We start from the raw sequence: 12,522 nt of genomic DNA, 5'->3' as shown, positions 1-12,522 counted from the left end.
AACCCGTTTCAGCGTGGGCTGGCCACTTGAAGCCCGAAGAAACGGCCCGAGAGATTACGAGTGCTTACAGCTGATTAAATAAAAGCTTTCTCGGGTCAACTTAGATCGGCATAATCGTGGTTTAAGCTGCGTTGAGCATGGCTTTAAATTAGAAAGTTGACCCGCAAAGCGTTCGAGTTGAATTTTGTTCGTTCGAAGATACCGTAAATCGGCAAACGATAAGAATTTCGAATATTCGCCCCGAATTGTGCTAATGACGGCTGCACGAGAACTAAATAGAGGGAAACGTAACTGGCCAGCCCCTGGCCGTCGTCGTCGTCGCTCTGCTAGACTATCATCGCATCATGCGTAGCTACCGTGCAGACGGAACGGTATCAGACGGATTATCTTCCGCTACCGAGGGGGGACCACGAAAGAGAGAGCGAAGGGTTGGATTGGTAGCGGGTTGGCTCTTCGTAGAGAGAACCACGAATGGGCCGGCGTGTACCCCAGAACAACCACCACGGTGACGGCGGGACAGAACGACGTGTCAGTAGTGGCCGGGCGTTGAAGCGGATCACAATTACGCCGGGCAAGATGTCATCCGGCACGCAGCACGCCGCACGCAACGCATGTTTAGATAACCGTTTCCCACAACGCCAGGTTAATCCGTGTTTTTTTCCGTCGATGTAGAATGTTGAAATCCCCCCGCGTTGGTGAGCCGAAATGGGTGAGCCAGTGAGAAGTGAGGTGATGTGAGAATCTGTGGCCCGGTGAGTGAATTCAGCGTTTCGAATGAAACGATGGAATAAATTGTATTCCGTTTGTAGTTTTTCATTAGCGAAGCGATTTTATTACCCAAAAAAAGAAAGCTTGAATTCGCATTACGAAAGTGGCGCAATCCGAATCCCTGAGTGAGTGCCGAAATCGAGGGCCACAAAAAGAAGGTGGTGACGAGTGGCGAACAAAAGCGAAACACAAACAAATCTCGACAGTGAATCGGAAGCTGTGCTCGTGCAAAGGATACGAAAACTTGGGCTAGTCAGCCCCCCACCACCATCACCCCTCGAGAGTTCCGACCGGGGTCGGTAGCGAATGGCGGCAGTAGAGCGAGATCATCTGATCGACTCCGAGATCGATGCGAAAACGAGCCGAAACGTGTGGCCGCTGGCCAGGTTGTTGGTGCGCCAGAGTGAGAGCAGCAGCTCGAGATGTGGCTCGAGGATCGCTTGCGGGGGCGAGTGACACGGGGTGAGCCCTGAAGAGTGCGCCAGAAAGAGCCAGCTATCGGCAGCGACGCCAGGCGAAGGAACCGAAGCTGAAAGCCGAAGCCGGAAAATACCAGGCGAAAGCCGAACCCGGAGCCATGGGCCATGGGAAGGTGCACCGAAGGATATCGGGCGCTAGTAGCAGCGGTAACGGTGAACCATCAGCATAACAACAGCTCTCGTCGTCGGTCGTGCACACTGTCTCTGTTGATGATCGTGATTGATGTGTTGTTGGCCGAGAGTCGAGTCGGAGTCGAGTTTCTGAATCCTTGCGGCTACCATCGGCCGGCCGGTTCGCAGTGATTGCGTAGTGGCCGCTCGTGACGCACGTCCCGCCGTGTCCCGAGTGGAGTGTGCGGTGAACCCAAGCCAGCCAACTCAACGAACAGCGAGTCTCGCTAAGTGTGCGAAGGAGCTCAAGGAGCACAAGTCTAGAACCGTTGTGTGATGATCGTGAACAGTCACGGATCCAGTGTTTTCTGGCAACAATCAAATGGTGGTTAGTGAAATTCCAAATTTTCACCTCGTGTCTGGCGTGAATTGATTTACTTTGCGGCAGTGTAAATAGGCACGCACCGCGTGTGTGGCCGGGTGGCGTGTGATAAGCGGCGTGTTTAGTGAACGAGCGATCGCCGGAGTTTGCGGTGAACGTGACATAATAGTAGCAAATAGCAATGAATCTAGTGACAGTGGTTGCGGTGTGCCTGATGGCCATCAGCGCCTGGGCGGAAGCGGAAAGCAAATCGAAGTCCGGCCGAGGACGGGGCTCGATGTGGTGGTAAGTTAATGGCTTAAGATCGCATTTAAACCCCCCCCGATAATGTTGCTACCGCTGCTGGTGCCGCCGGTGATCATGTTGATCGCTTCGGTGACATCATTATTGGGTGGCCGTAAAATAGAAAAGCAACCGAACACAGCGACCGAGACGAGACGAGACGGGCAAATTAATATCGCCCTAATCGCCACTACTTAAGTGTACCATTAGGCAAGCGGCAGCAGCATCGGGATCGGGATCGGGTTATCTAAAACGTGCTCCGTTCCTGGCGCGTCGGCCCCACTAAGAGCGCTCAGCATAATCGGCTCCGTTTTGGGGGTTGTTTAACATTTTCTTTCCCTGCCGTTGGCCAGGCCCGGCTGCCAGGCTTATCGGACCTTTTAACGATATCCCGGTGTTTAATAGTTTGAAGACAGAAAAAAAAAACAGTCGAAACACCTCCAAAACCAAAAGCCCCCAGGTTGCGAGTTGCGCAGACCATTCCGGAGGGTTCCGCTTCTGCGTGATAATGATTAATAGAAAATTTATGGTTCCAATATCAGTGTTTTATGGCCTGCGTTTTTCCCATCAGGCATTCGGTAGGTCCACAGACAAAGCGAAAACGGCCTTAATCCGGCCCCGGGTGGGGAGCTCACCGAAAAGGTGTCACGAACAGTTTCCGGCGGGGGCTTTAAAAATAAAGCGAATGGCGGTCGAAACCGAAAGCTATAGACCTTCACGCCGTTGTTTTGCCAAAAACTTTTACATCGGCCCCGTTGGCCCAAAGTGTCATGTACTGGAGTGTCCTCGCGAAATGGGATACCCACCGCGGTGCGATTTCACACCTTGCCAGGTGACAGTTGACAACGCGTCTTGTCGTTCGGGGGTTCGGTTCCATCACGTGCCGCGACTCGGGCTCGATGATCGATGATCGGAGTGGTGTCCGCAGCATAGCAAGGTGCTTGTTGTACGAAAAACTGCTGATAATCAGTATTATTATAATCGTAAACGCTCGCCTATAATTAGTTTTGTAATTAATTTTACCATTAAACATTATTGGATGGCATTTAATCAGCTCGTTAGCATACGGGCGCGATGTCGTCACATGCAAGGCTGCGCCCGCGAACGCAGTGAATGCAAATTTACGGTTTTACTTTCCTTCCCAGGTGCGCGAACGGAGAGACACAGAGAGAGACAGAGAGAGAGAGAGAGGCAAAACAGCCGAGCCGGAATGGCCCGGGCCCGCGACGAGTGAAAGACAGAAATTAACACTGAAATTGATTTGTATGCATCGCCCGACGGCCGATGGTGGCCCCGGCGATGCACTCATTCGCTGTCTGTTTTAATTAAATTAAAACCAATCTCTGGCCCTCCGCGCGCAAAACGCATCCGATTTGTCCCGGCGAGTCCTCGAGACCCCCTCCCCCCCCCCGGGGGCCATTTCGCAGTGCGGCCTGGGTCGACGTTTGCCACGTTTTTTAATTAAGTTGGAGATTTCTTTTAACCCAAATTGATCGTTATCGGTCCCGGCCGGGCCAGTTCCTCGGCCGCACACATTTCAGCGTTTGCTTTTATTGCTGCGCGCCGGGCGCGGGCTTTTGGTGTGATTTCACCAGACACACACAACCACACGTGTGGGGCACAATATCGACCGGAGTTTCGCGCGAGAAAATGGAGGCCCAGAAAGAAAAGGGGCAGTGAAAGAAAAGAAGCAACAAATCTGGCCGATCCTGGCCCGTCATAAAGCGTGTGAACGTTTTCCTTTCCCGCTGCCGTTGCAACATTCTCTCGCGCTCTCGAGTGCAGGATGCAGGAGATTTATTTATTTGCATTTGGCACCTTCGCGGCCCCGGCGATCCTGTCACTCGTCCGGCGGTCCGACCTCGGCTCGCCGACTGCCCTTTGGGGCCCGCTTACACTAATTTCTCCCGTGGGCTCTCCGTGGGCTGCGGTGATGATTTCACCATCATCGCAGCAGACAGACGGCAGAATCAGAGAACGGACAGTGACGAATTCACGCGCGGACGATGATGACCGAATTCCGTCACCCGGCCACGGGCGGCCCACCTTTTTCACACGAGGATTACCGCGACGAACGCACGATGAAAAATATGCTCCCGCGCGCGTCACGGGCCGGGGTTTTAGTAGTCTTCGCGCCCGGACGCGAATGCGAACGAAAGACTTCGGCGGCAATTAAGCGACAAACCCCACCCGCAACGGCCTGGCGCGCGCCCGCAACCTTATCGTTTGCACATAAATCTTGACCCAGACGCGGGTCCTGGGGTGTGGGACGGGAGAAACATTACCCGGCCCCCAGACGGTGGGGAGACGATGCGCATTCCGACGATCGGAGTTGCAGTTGCAAGCGGGCTGGCTGCTGAAGGCGTCTTCTGTGGTTCAGTCGGGGGGTTCGAAGAATCGGAGGAATCTGAAAAGAACGGACGGACAGAACAAGGGCAAAGGCGTGTTCGTTGGCCGCGAGCCTGGCCGCAGCTTATTTATTTTGTGTTGCAAATGTATTACCAGCAGCCGCCGGGTCGGGTCGCGGTTTTTACGCCTCCGACGGGGGCTGCACCAGGACCCTGGTGGGGATCCAGTTTGTGCATCGCGCACCGGACTCCGATCGAAGTAAGCGTTTGTTAATAGCGTAATAAATGACAAATTAACACTGTAGTGTCATTTTTCATCCGATCCGTTCAGGCGTTCGGAGAGCTCCGGGGTCGGGGTCCACCGCGCTCCGGCGTTCGCCACCTCCGGGTGCACGCACACCTCTATCCGCTATTCTTCCCCATCGGTGCATTCCTTACCGCGTTGCAAATGACTCGCGCGCGACGGATGAGTGTTTTGTATGAAAAATGATTACCGATGTGATTAATAGCGACGGGGCGCGAGCCGCGGACCAGGCGTGTGGCGTCGGCCGGTACCGCGAGGAGTTTTGATAAATTAATTTGGCTTCCCGTTTGCTGCGTCGTCCGTGCTCCGGGCAGGTCACTCGCAGGGCTCCGGGCTGGTGCAACTCTATCACCCCAGAGGCCACCCCAGGTGGCCCCCACCGGCAGAGACGACGACGATGTTGCGGCCGGCCCCGTACCGGCGGGGATAATTATTCGAACACGTTCGATTGATGATCGTTTGAAGCAATTTTTCGCCTCCATCCGGCCATTTACGAGTACTGGGCGGTGGCGAGCGGTGCTCTCGTTGTCACTCGAATTATCATTAATTATTCGATGAAATATAGTTTGAATTACGCCGAGCGCGAACGAGCCCTAACGATCGGTCGGAGCGTTATTGACTTTACTGCGGCTTGAGGCGTGCAATTTATGGACCTCACACGCCGAAGCACGGTAATTATGCCGGTGGTGGTGGCTCTAATCCCTGAAGTGCGCTACGTGCGGAAACTGTGTCAGTTTGTGGTTTGCTGGGTCGATGCGCGACTCGCCCAGGCGGAACATTTCCGCGGTCGGTCATTTTTGCATATTAAGGGCGATGCGTCGAGGACGCTGACAGCGCGACAGGTCGCGTAACTCGATCGCAACGCACCGAGGCAGAAGAAGGCAGTTGTCGGGAATCGTCGCCGTCGTCGTCCGCGTGCGCAATGTGATCTACTCGATAGCGTGTCGCGGAAGACGATTCGGATGTTCCATCATCTGTCAGGCCGCTGACAGGTCGCCAGCAGGATCACGCGGTCACACGGCGGGCGCGCGCGTGTACGGTTGACTGACAAAGTGGTTCTACCATAACTGGCCGCAGGACCCCAATAGAACAGTTGAGTTCACTGGCTGACTGGCTGGCGAGATCGAATATTTAGCAGTGGCACCGAGCGGTTCCGATCGGATTACTTCACGCCGACGCCGGGACTTCACGGGAGCCGCCGCCGGGGCCTGGCGCTTATCCAGTTTCCGAAAAAGGCCACAAGTGGAAGGTCTCGCTGCGGAAAACTGTGCGCGCGAGCGCACTTTGCAGTCAATAAATAATGCGTCGCGCGAAAAAACGAGAACCTGGCGCGCAGCATAAACGCGAATCATAAATTGTGTGTCCGGCGCGACTCGCACGACTCGTCTCTGACGCCAGCAACGCGCTGAGGGGCCCTTTTTTGGGCCCAGTCAGCAGACCGGGATGGCCCGTCGTCAGCCATCGCCATCGACGATCCTCTCGTCAGCGAGGCCAGAATCGGGTCGTGCGGGTTCTTCGACGGACGACCTCAATCACTCCAACCGGTAATGTTCCCTCTCGCGGCTCGACGTGCAGCAAAAATCAATAAATAAACCCGGGACGGAGGGGCCGATTCGTAACGCGTTCCAAGCGCTCGTTCCGCGGACAGAAGACAAACTAATTTATTTTACATCGTAATGCGCAAAAACGCGTCGCGCTCGGGTGGCGTTATGTAAGCGCATTCTTCTGCGGCCGCCGCCGGTGCCGGTGCTGGAAGATGAGACAGTGCTCGACGGTTGACGAAAAGATCAGTTCTCGGTATCGGTCCCCCCATCATCTGGATCTGGACGCGCCGGAATGTGCCGGCGCGTGTGGCAGGTTTCGATGGCATTTTATGATCCTCCGGCGCGGGGGCCAATGCCAATGAGTTCGTCACGTTCACGTTGGCCGGAAATGTTTTTCTGTCGGCCACGGGGCTGACGATTGCTTCTTCGGACTTCCCGACGAACGTGAAGCAGTTTGGAGCGCGTTTGTTTTTTTGTGGTATGTGCTGGCCGCTAAACTCGATCATGATTGACGCGCGACGTGCAAGATCGTCAAACTCGCGCCGTTCGATTGAAATGCAACGAGGGCAAGTTAGTGGCGGTGGTGGATGGAATTCCCCGAAAGTGACACATTTTTGTGACTTACTTTAAGAACTTTTTGGCACATCACTCGATTGGGTTCGGTGGTTCGTTAGCGCTTCCGTTGGGATTCTGCGTGTTAGGCTCTACAGATCCACTAAAGTGTTTGGATTTTAAGCTACCGATTACTTGGCTTTTAAAACGTCAAACTTCATTCTAGTAATTTTAAACATTTATTAAAAACATTGAAATTTACGAAATGGGACGCTAAATGCTTGCAGAAAATTGGGTAGTATTAAAAACGTATGTTCAAAGTGATGAGTCTTCTCAGATCTCAGATTGTACGAATTTTGGAGAGTTCATTTCATTTCAGTACATATTGCTGATTAAGATGCTGATGATGATGATGATTTTTGTTGATGTTAATAAGCAAAATTGTTGTATTTTGGACCCGGAAAATCCAAAAGTCCCGAAAATGAAGAAGGATCCGCCGTGATCGTCGATGGCGTACGCTACCGAGACATATGAACACCTATCTGCAGAGAAAACACCTCCCGAACATCTTTCGGACATATTGATCCTCAGCCTATTTAATGTATCATTTTCGAACACTTCACCACTGGCCCCTGAGTGCGATCACTTTCACCATTGGGGTCACTTTCGCCCCCGCCACATCCGAGAGGCCGCCCGTGGCCGGTCGAACCGTGGGAACGCAACATTTGTCACCTCGCAGATCTACGCAGCGGCCAGTGGCTTACGCAATACGCGACGCGACGAACGACGGCAAAGACGACGCAGACGCAGGCGATGATGATGTTTGCCCAATTAATCATACGTCAGCCGGTGCCGGAGACGGAACTGGAGCCCGCCATCGCCGCCACCGTCACCGTCGGGGGGAGATTTTCGTCTCATTTGCATTTCGGGTCGTGACGGACGGCTTCCCAGGGGCCGGCCCTCCAGCCTGGCGTTCGGGAGGGTGGACAAATATTGATACAACTAATTTTCTGGGCGAGACAAACCGCGGACCGCGACCGCCCGTGGGACCCACTCCCGGTTCGATCGACGTTTTCGAGGCTGAGGCGGTCACCGGAACGCGCATGTCGAAGGCTTAGGATTTCCGCGTCCCGAATCCCTGGCTAAGCCTGCCCGGGGGCCAGGTGTCGACCCGCTGTCTGGTGGCCTACTGAGCGCGCTTTTTCCCTTTCGCTTTTGGGCGGCCAGTTTGGGTTTTTTTGCGGTCCTCCGTCAGCAGCATCTGGTGGTGTGTTTGCGTTGCGCATTAACGCCGATTTGAAGGGCTCAAATCGTAGGACCTGAAGGTCAGCACCGGTGGTCGACTGTGATTTCCCGCGTTTGGCTGTCATCTGGCTGATTAGCTTTTCCGCTTTTCTCTTCTCATTTCTAGGGGCATCGCGAAGGCGGGCGAACCGAACAACATCTCGCCGCTGGCGCCCGGCATAACGTACCTCGATCCGGCGATCCACGCCACGCTCCGGCGCAAGCAGCGTCGGTTGGCCCGCGAAAACCCGGGCGTCCTGGCGGCCATCGTCAAGGGGGCGAACCTCGCGATCAACGAGTGCCAGCATCAGTTCCGGACCCGCCGGTGGAACTGCTCGACGCGGAACTTTCTGCGCGGCAAGAACCTGTTCGGGAAGATCGTCGAACGAGGTAAGCGCCCCGACGGGGAGTAGAGCGTCTCTCTGCGTATGTATGTGTGGGCGAGGACCGCGAGCTAATTACTATTCCGGTGGGGCGCCGGCTCGCTGTTTGCGATGAAACGTGCGCCGGCCGCGATGTGCCCTTTGGCGGGGGGTTTATGGCGTTTCGGCTACCTTTCGGAGTTGAGTGGCCACGGAGCGGCCCGACAGCGATCTATCTCGGCTCGGCGGTCGACCCTACGCCTACGCAGGCGTCCTCTTCCGCGCGCGATGATTTGCGTAGCCAGATAGGGCCAGCTCACGTTCGCTGGCCGAGGTCGCTGACGGGTGTCGTGCTGGGGACGTGCTCTTTCGGGGGAATCGGTGCGTGCGGCCAGCATAATGTTGAGCAACGTACGAGGGCCCCGGAATGAACCGGGAAAGGGCGAACGTCCGGACTGAAGTCCGAATCGAGAATCCAACACCCTAATCCTGGCTGGCATAATTGGCCACTTCAGCGGGCCACAGCAAGGAAGGATGGGCAAACAGAGTCAGAGTCAGCGGAAAGGGACTCAACAAACACACCGTCAAATCCTGCAAAGCTGACACATCTGTTCCTGGCCGTCGTCGAATTTCCGGACCAGGATCGGATCCGATTTTTTCGGCCACTTCATTCACAGCCACTCGAACGCCCGAAGGGAACCACCACAAACAGAGAGAGAGAGAGCGAGGGAAATTGGAATGTGCCGGGAAAACATTGGCCAATATATTTGTGTCCTGCCAAATAAATCGCTCGCTCGTCTGTTCGCCTCCGGCACAGTTCCCGGACTGTGGTTTCCCCCAAAAAGTGTGGCCAAATTGAAGGCAATCACGCAACCGCAAGGATCACCGTGGATGATGATGGATGGCGAGAGTGTCTCGGATTGCAGCACGGCTCAACACGCGCGCGCACGGTGTCACTTTTCGATGGCCACGGCGCAACGTGTCCTGTTGCAAGGAGCGCACCCCCGGGGCGTACGGTTTCGGGTGCCCCCGCGGGACTACTTACAACTTTATTGGACACTTTTATTTATTGCATCGCATTCGTCGTTCGGACCTTCTGCGGAGGTTCGTTCGGACCCGTTCCCGAAAGTGAGATGGGAGTGAAGCAAAACAGGAGGACCTTCGTGTCAGGAGGACCACACGTGGGATCGGATCGCCCCGGGAGAAAGCGATCGAGGGTCCGTCGGTGTACCAAACCGATGCCGACCTGTCGTCAACCGCAGCGGGGTGTCCTTCGGGTTTGCCGTTACTACCTGGGCCGGCAGCATCCCACAGAGAGCGAGAGAGAGAGAGAGAAACCCTTCACGGCGGGTCCGGGAGGGCGAAACATGTTGTCACATTAGTCCGGAACCGTTACCGACCAGACCCGGGCCCTCCCGGGTTACAACATAATCCATCGATCTTCGGCGGCGCATCGTTCATCTTCGCGGCAGCGCACCTCTTAAACGATTCCAATTCTATCGCCATCGCCGCGCCGCGGTGGGAGAAAGTGCTTCGGCCCGCTGCGGGCCGGGGAGCGCCAGCCGGGAAGAAATTAAGTCATTATTCATCGCGCTTTCTGGCCCGGCCCTGGCCGGTGGCAATCCATTAGCATTTTACCCGCGGCTCCCGCTATCAATAATTAATGCAGCGCGCCGGGTTCAGGTTTCACATCTGGCAGTCTGGTCGGCCGCCGGGTGGGGCCGGTGGTCTGGGAGAGGGTTTTCCGGGACCGGTAAGCGCGGCCAGTGTGTGCTCGATAAATTATAATAATTGTAGGAAAATTAATGGCAATTTAGTGGCCGGGCCGCGTGCGATCGTCGTTGCACCCCGTCGTTGGAAGGCTCTTTATTGATTAGGACCTCTTTGGATGGTTTTTCATTTCCGTAGGCGTAAAATAATCGCGGACGACCGCGCGGAAAATCGCGGAACTCATTGGCCTTGGCCTGCCGCCCGTGGGGGGTTCGTCGCTTATCCGTGCGCCGAGTCTCCTTTCTTTGTGTGCGCCGATTTGTTTATCTGCCACCGGCATCGCGAACGGGGGTAAATGTTGGCACCACATCCAATTAACAGTGGCCGCGGTTGGTGATTAAAGTGCAACCCACACCCAACGCCACGGGTGTCGGGGTCAGGCGAAGGCGAAGGCTTTCCCACACACCCGGACGGCCGGCCCGGACGGTTGTTTGTTTTTCCTATTAACAACATATTTTGTTTGCCGGCAGCCGGTTGAAAAATGGCCATTCGCGCGAGAACAACAGCCGCGACTGATCGAGTTTCGGTCCGGGGACCGCGGGTTCCCACTCACGCAGGGCTGCCTCTCAGCAAACCGACCGGTGGCAAGTAGTTCAAACAGGTTCAGGTGGTTGACGTGAGCAAGCAACAAGTAGCAACCGGAGTGCCCGGAATGGAAAACAATAGTTTCCATTCATCCGCCCGCTCTTGAACTGCGTAGCGCGCCCGATCTTCGATCCTCTCGAGTCCGCGATCTGATCCCCGAAGCGATTAGACGGACCGACGGACGTCCGTTGCACGGTGGTCCGTCAAAGTGGACCGGCGCCGTGGGAATGAGTTTTTAATCTCAACTTTATCTCGCAGCGATCCCGGTCGCGGTGGGCGATTTTAAGCCTTTCCCGGTGGCACCGTCCGCTCGCGGTAGTTGTGTGTCCTCTAATTGAGCGGCAAATTAGAGTTCTTATGGTCGGCCCCCGGGACTGACCGCAAAGGATGCCGCTACGATTTTATTGCCATCCGCCGTCCGCCTTCCGATGCAATTAAATGCTATAAATCTTGTCACACTTTGCCGATGATGAAAGTGACCCGAGCGAGCGGTTCTATCGGAACGATGTTTTCGAGATGTCCCGGAGCCTAGATGTCGATCGCTGTGATCTGAAGAAAGTGCGCCCGTTTTGGCCACTGCCTTGCAGACACGGGCTGGCTGATGGTGGTGATGATGACAGTTTTATTTTTACAGCAACCCCGATCATAAACGCTCGGCTCGATCCCGGATCCCGCCCCGAATGAAGCCATCGACTGGGACGCAAACAAATCCAAACTCTCTCTCTCTCTCTCTCGCTCCTTCTTTCGAAGCCAAACGGTGTCAAACTTTCGCAAGACCCGTCGCCGACCCGTCGGTTGAACCGATCGGCCGACCCGGGGGAGGAGGGTTCGACGTCGCCGGCCACCGGCTCGGGCTCACGGGGGAACCGTGTTAAACCGTAGCAAGATATATATTAATAAAAGATTTTATACGCTCCATAAATCAGAAAGGCGCTCGGGGGTCCGAGCGTTCCTCCTCGGGCGAAGATCCCGGCCAGGACGGATCGGATCGGCCCGCCGGTCCCGGTCCCGGAGCATTGTTTCTTCCCCCGGGGACCTACCGGGTTGCTGGGAAGGAAGAAAGATAAACTATGCGGCCACGGTCAGGGCCGGATTTTTCAGGCACGAGTGTCAGGTCGTCGTCGATAGGAAATAGGATGAACCGAAGTGGCTAGACGAAGGTAGTCCTGTCGTCGTCCGCAGATCGACGATAGGATTGTGCAATTTAATCGAAAAGAATTATAATCATCGCCGTCGTCGCGAATCGTCTGGGAATTAGCAAAGGGGCCCAATGTTTGATTAATGGCACAGCGGTCAACGGTGCTGGTGAGACCCTTTCGGGTGTGTTTTTTTGTTTTGTTTATCTGGCTGAGAGGATTGCGTCCGTCGGGCAGCGGAAGCGGACGGGCCCATTACGAGATTGGTCATCGCGACTCGTCGCGCGCTTCCATTCAAAGATTGCCAACCGTTTTCGGGTGCTGATCAGGTGAAGAAGCGCGGACCCCGAAACCTGTTTTTACGTCCGGCACAATAGAAGATCGGTCCGGTCCGGTACGGTGTGCGGTGCAAGGGTATGCAAATGGGTGCAATCGAGTGACAAAGGGAACGGAACCATTCCAAACATGAATGGGGTGGTCCCCGTGCAGGACCTAATCACATCAGATCGAGATCCGGCTGGTGGAGATGATCGGGAAGAGATGAAGACGCAAACGGCAGATCCCGCCGGAACGCCCATCGTCTACATTGACGCATTAGGCTAATTGTTCGCCGGT

At 55.3% G+C, this 12,522-nt stretch overlaps 1 protein-coding gene across 1 annotated transcript in view; it reads left to right on the top strand.

Moving 5' to 3' along the window:
* The first annotated feature begins 1,921 nt into the window (after positions 1-1,921).
* LOC131210306 (protein wingless) overlaps positions 1,922-12,522 on the top strand; it is a 16,353-nt gene continuing 5,752 nt past the window's right edge. The window contains exons 1-2 of the mRNA XM_058203534.1: positions 1,922-2,025; positions 8,182-8,444. Of these exons, the coding sequence (XP_058059517.1) occupies positions 1,922-2,025; positions 8,182-8,444 (367 nt within the window). The remainder of the gene's footprint in view (positions 2,026-8,181; positions 8,445-12,522) is intronic.

The sequence above is a fragment of the Anopheles bellator genome, chromosome 2, assembly GCF_943735745.2.
Source record: "Anopheles bellator chromosome 2, idAnoBellAS_SP24_06.2, whole genome shotgun sequence".
Taxonomy (NCBI): domain Eukaryota; kingdom Metazoa; phylum Arthropoda; class Insecta; order Diptera; family Culicidae; genus Anopheles; species Anopheles bellator.
Note: the sequence above shows the minus strand (reverse complement) of the source record. Positions and strands in the feature narration are given on the sequence as shown.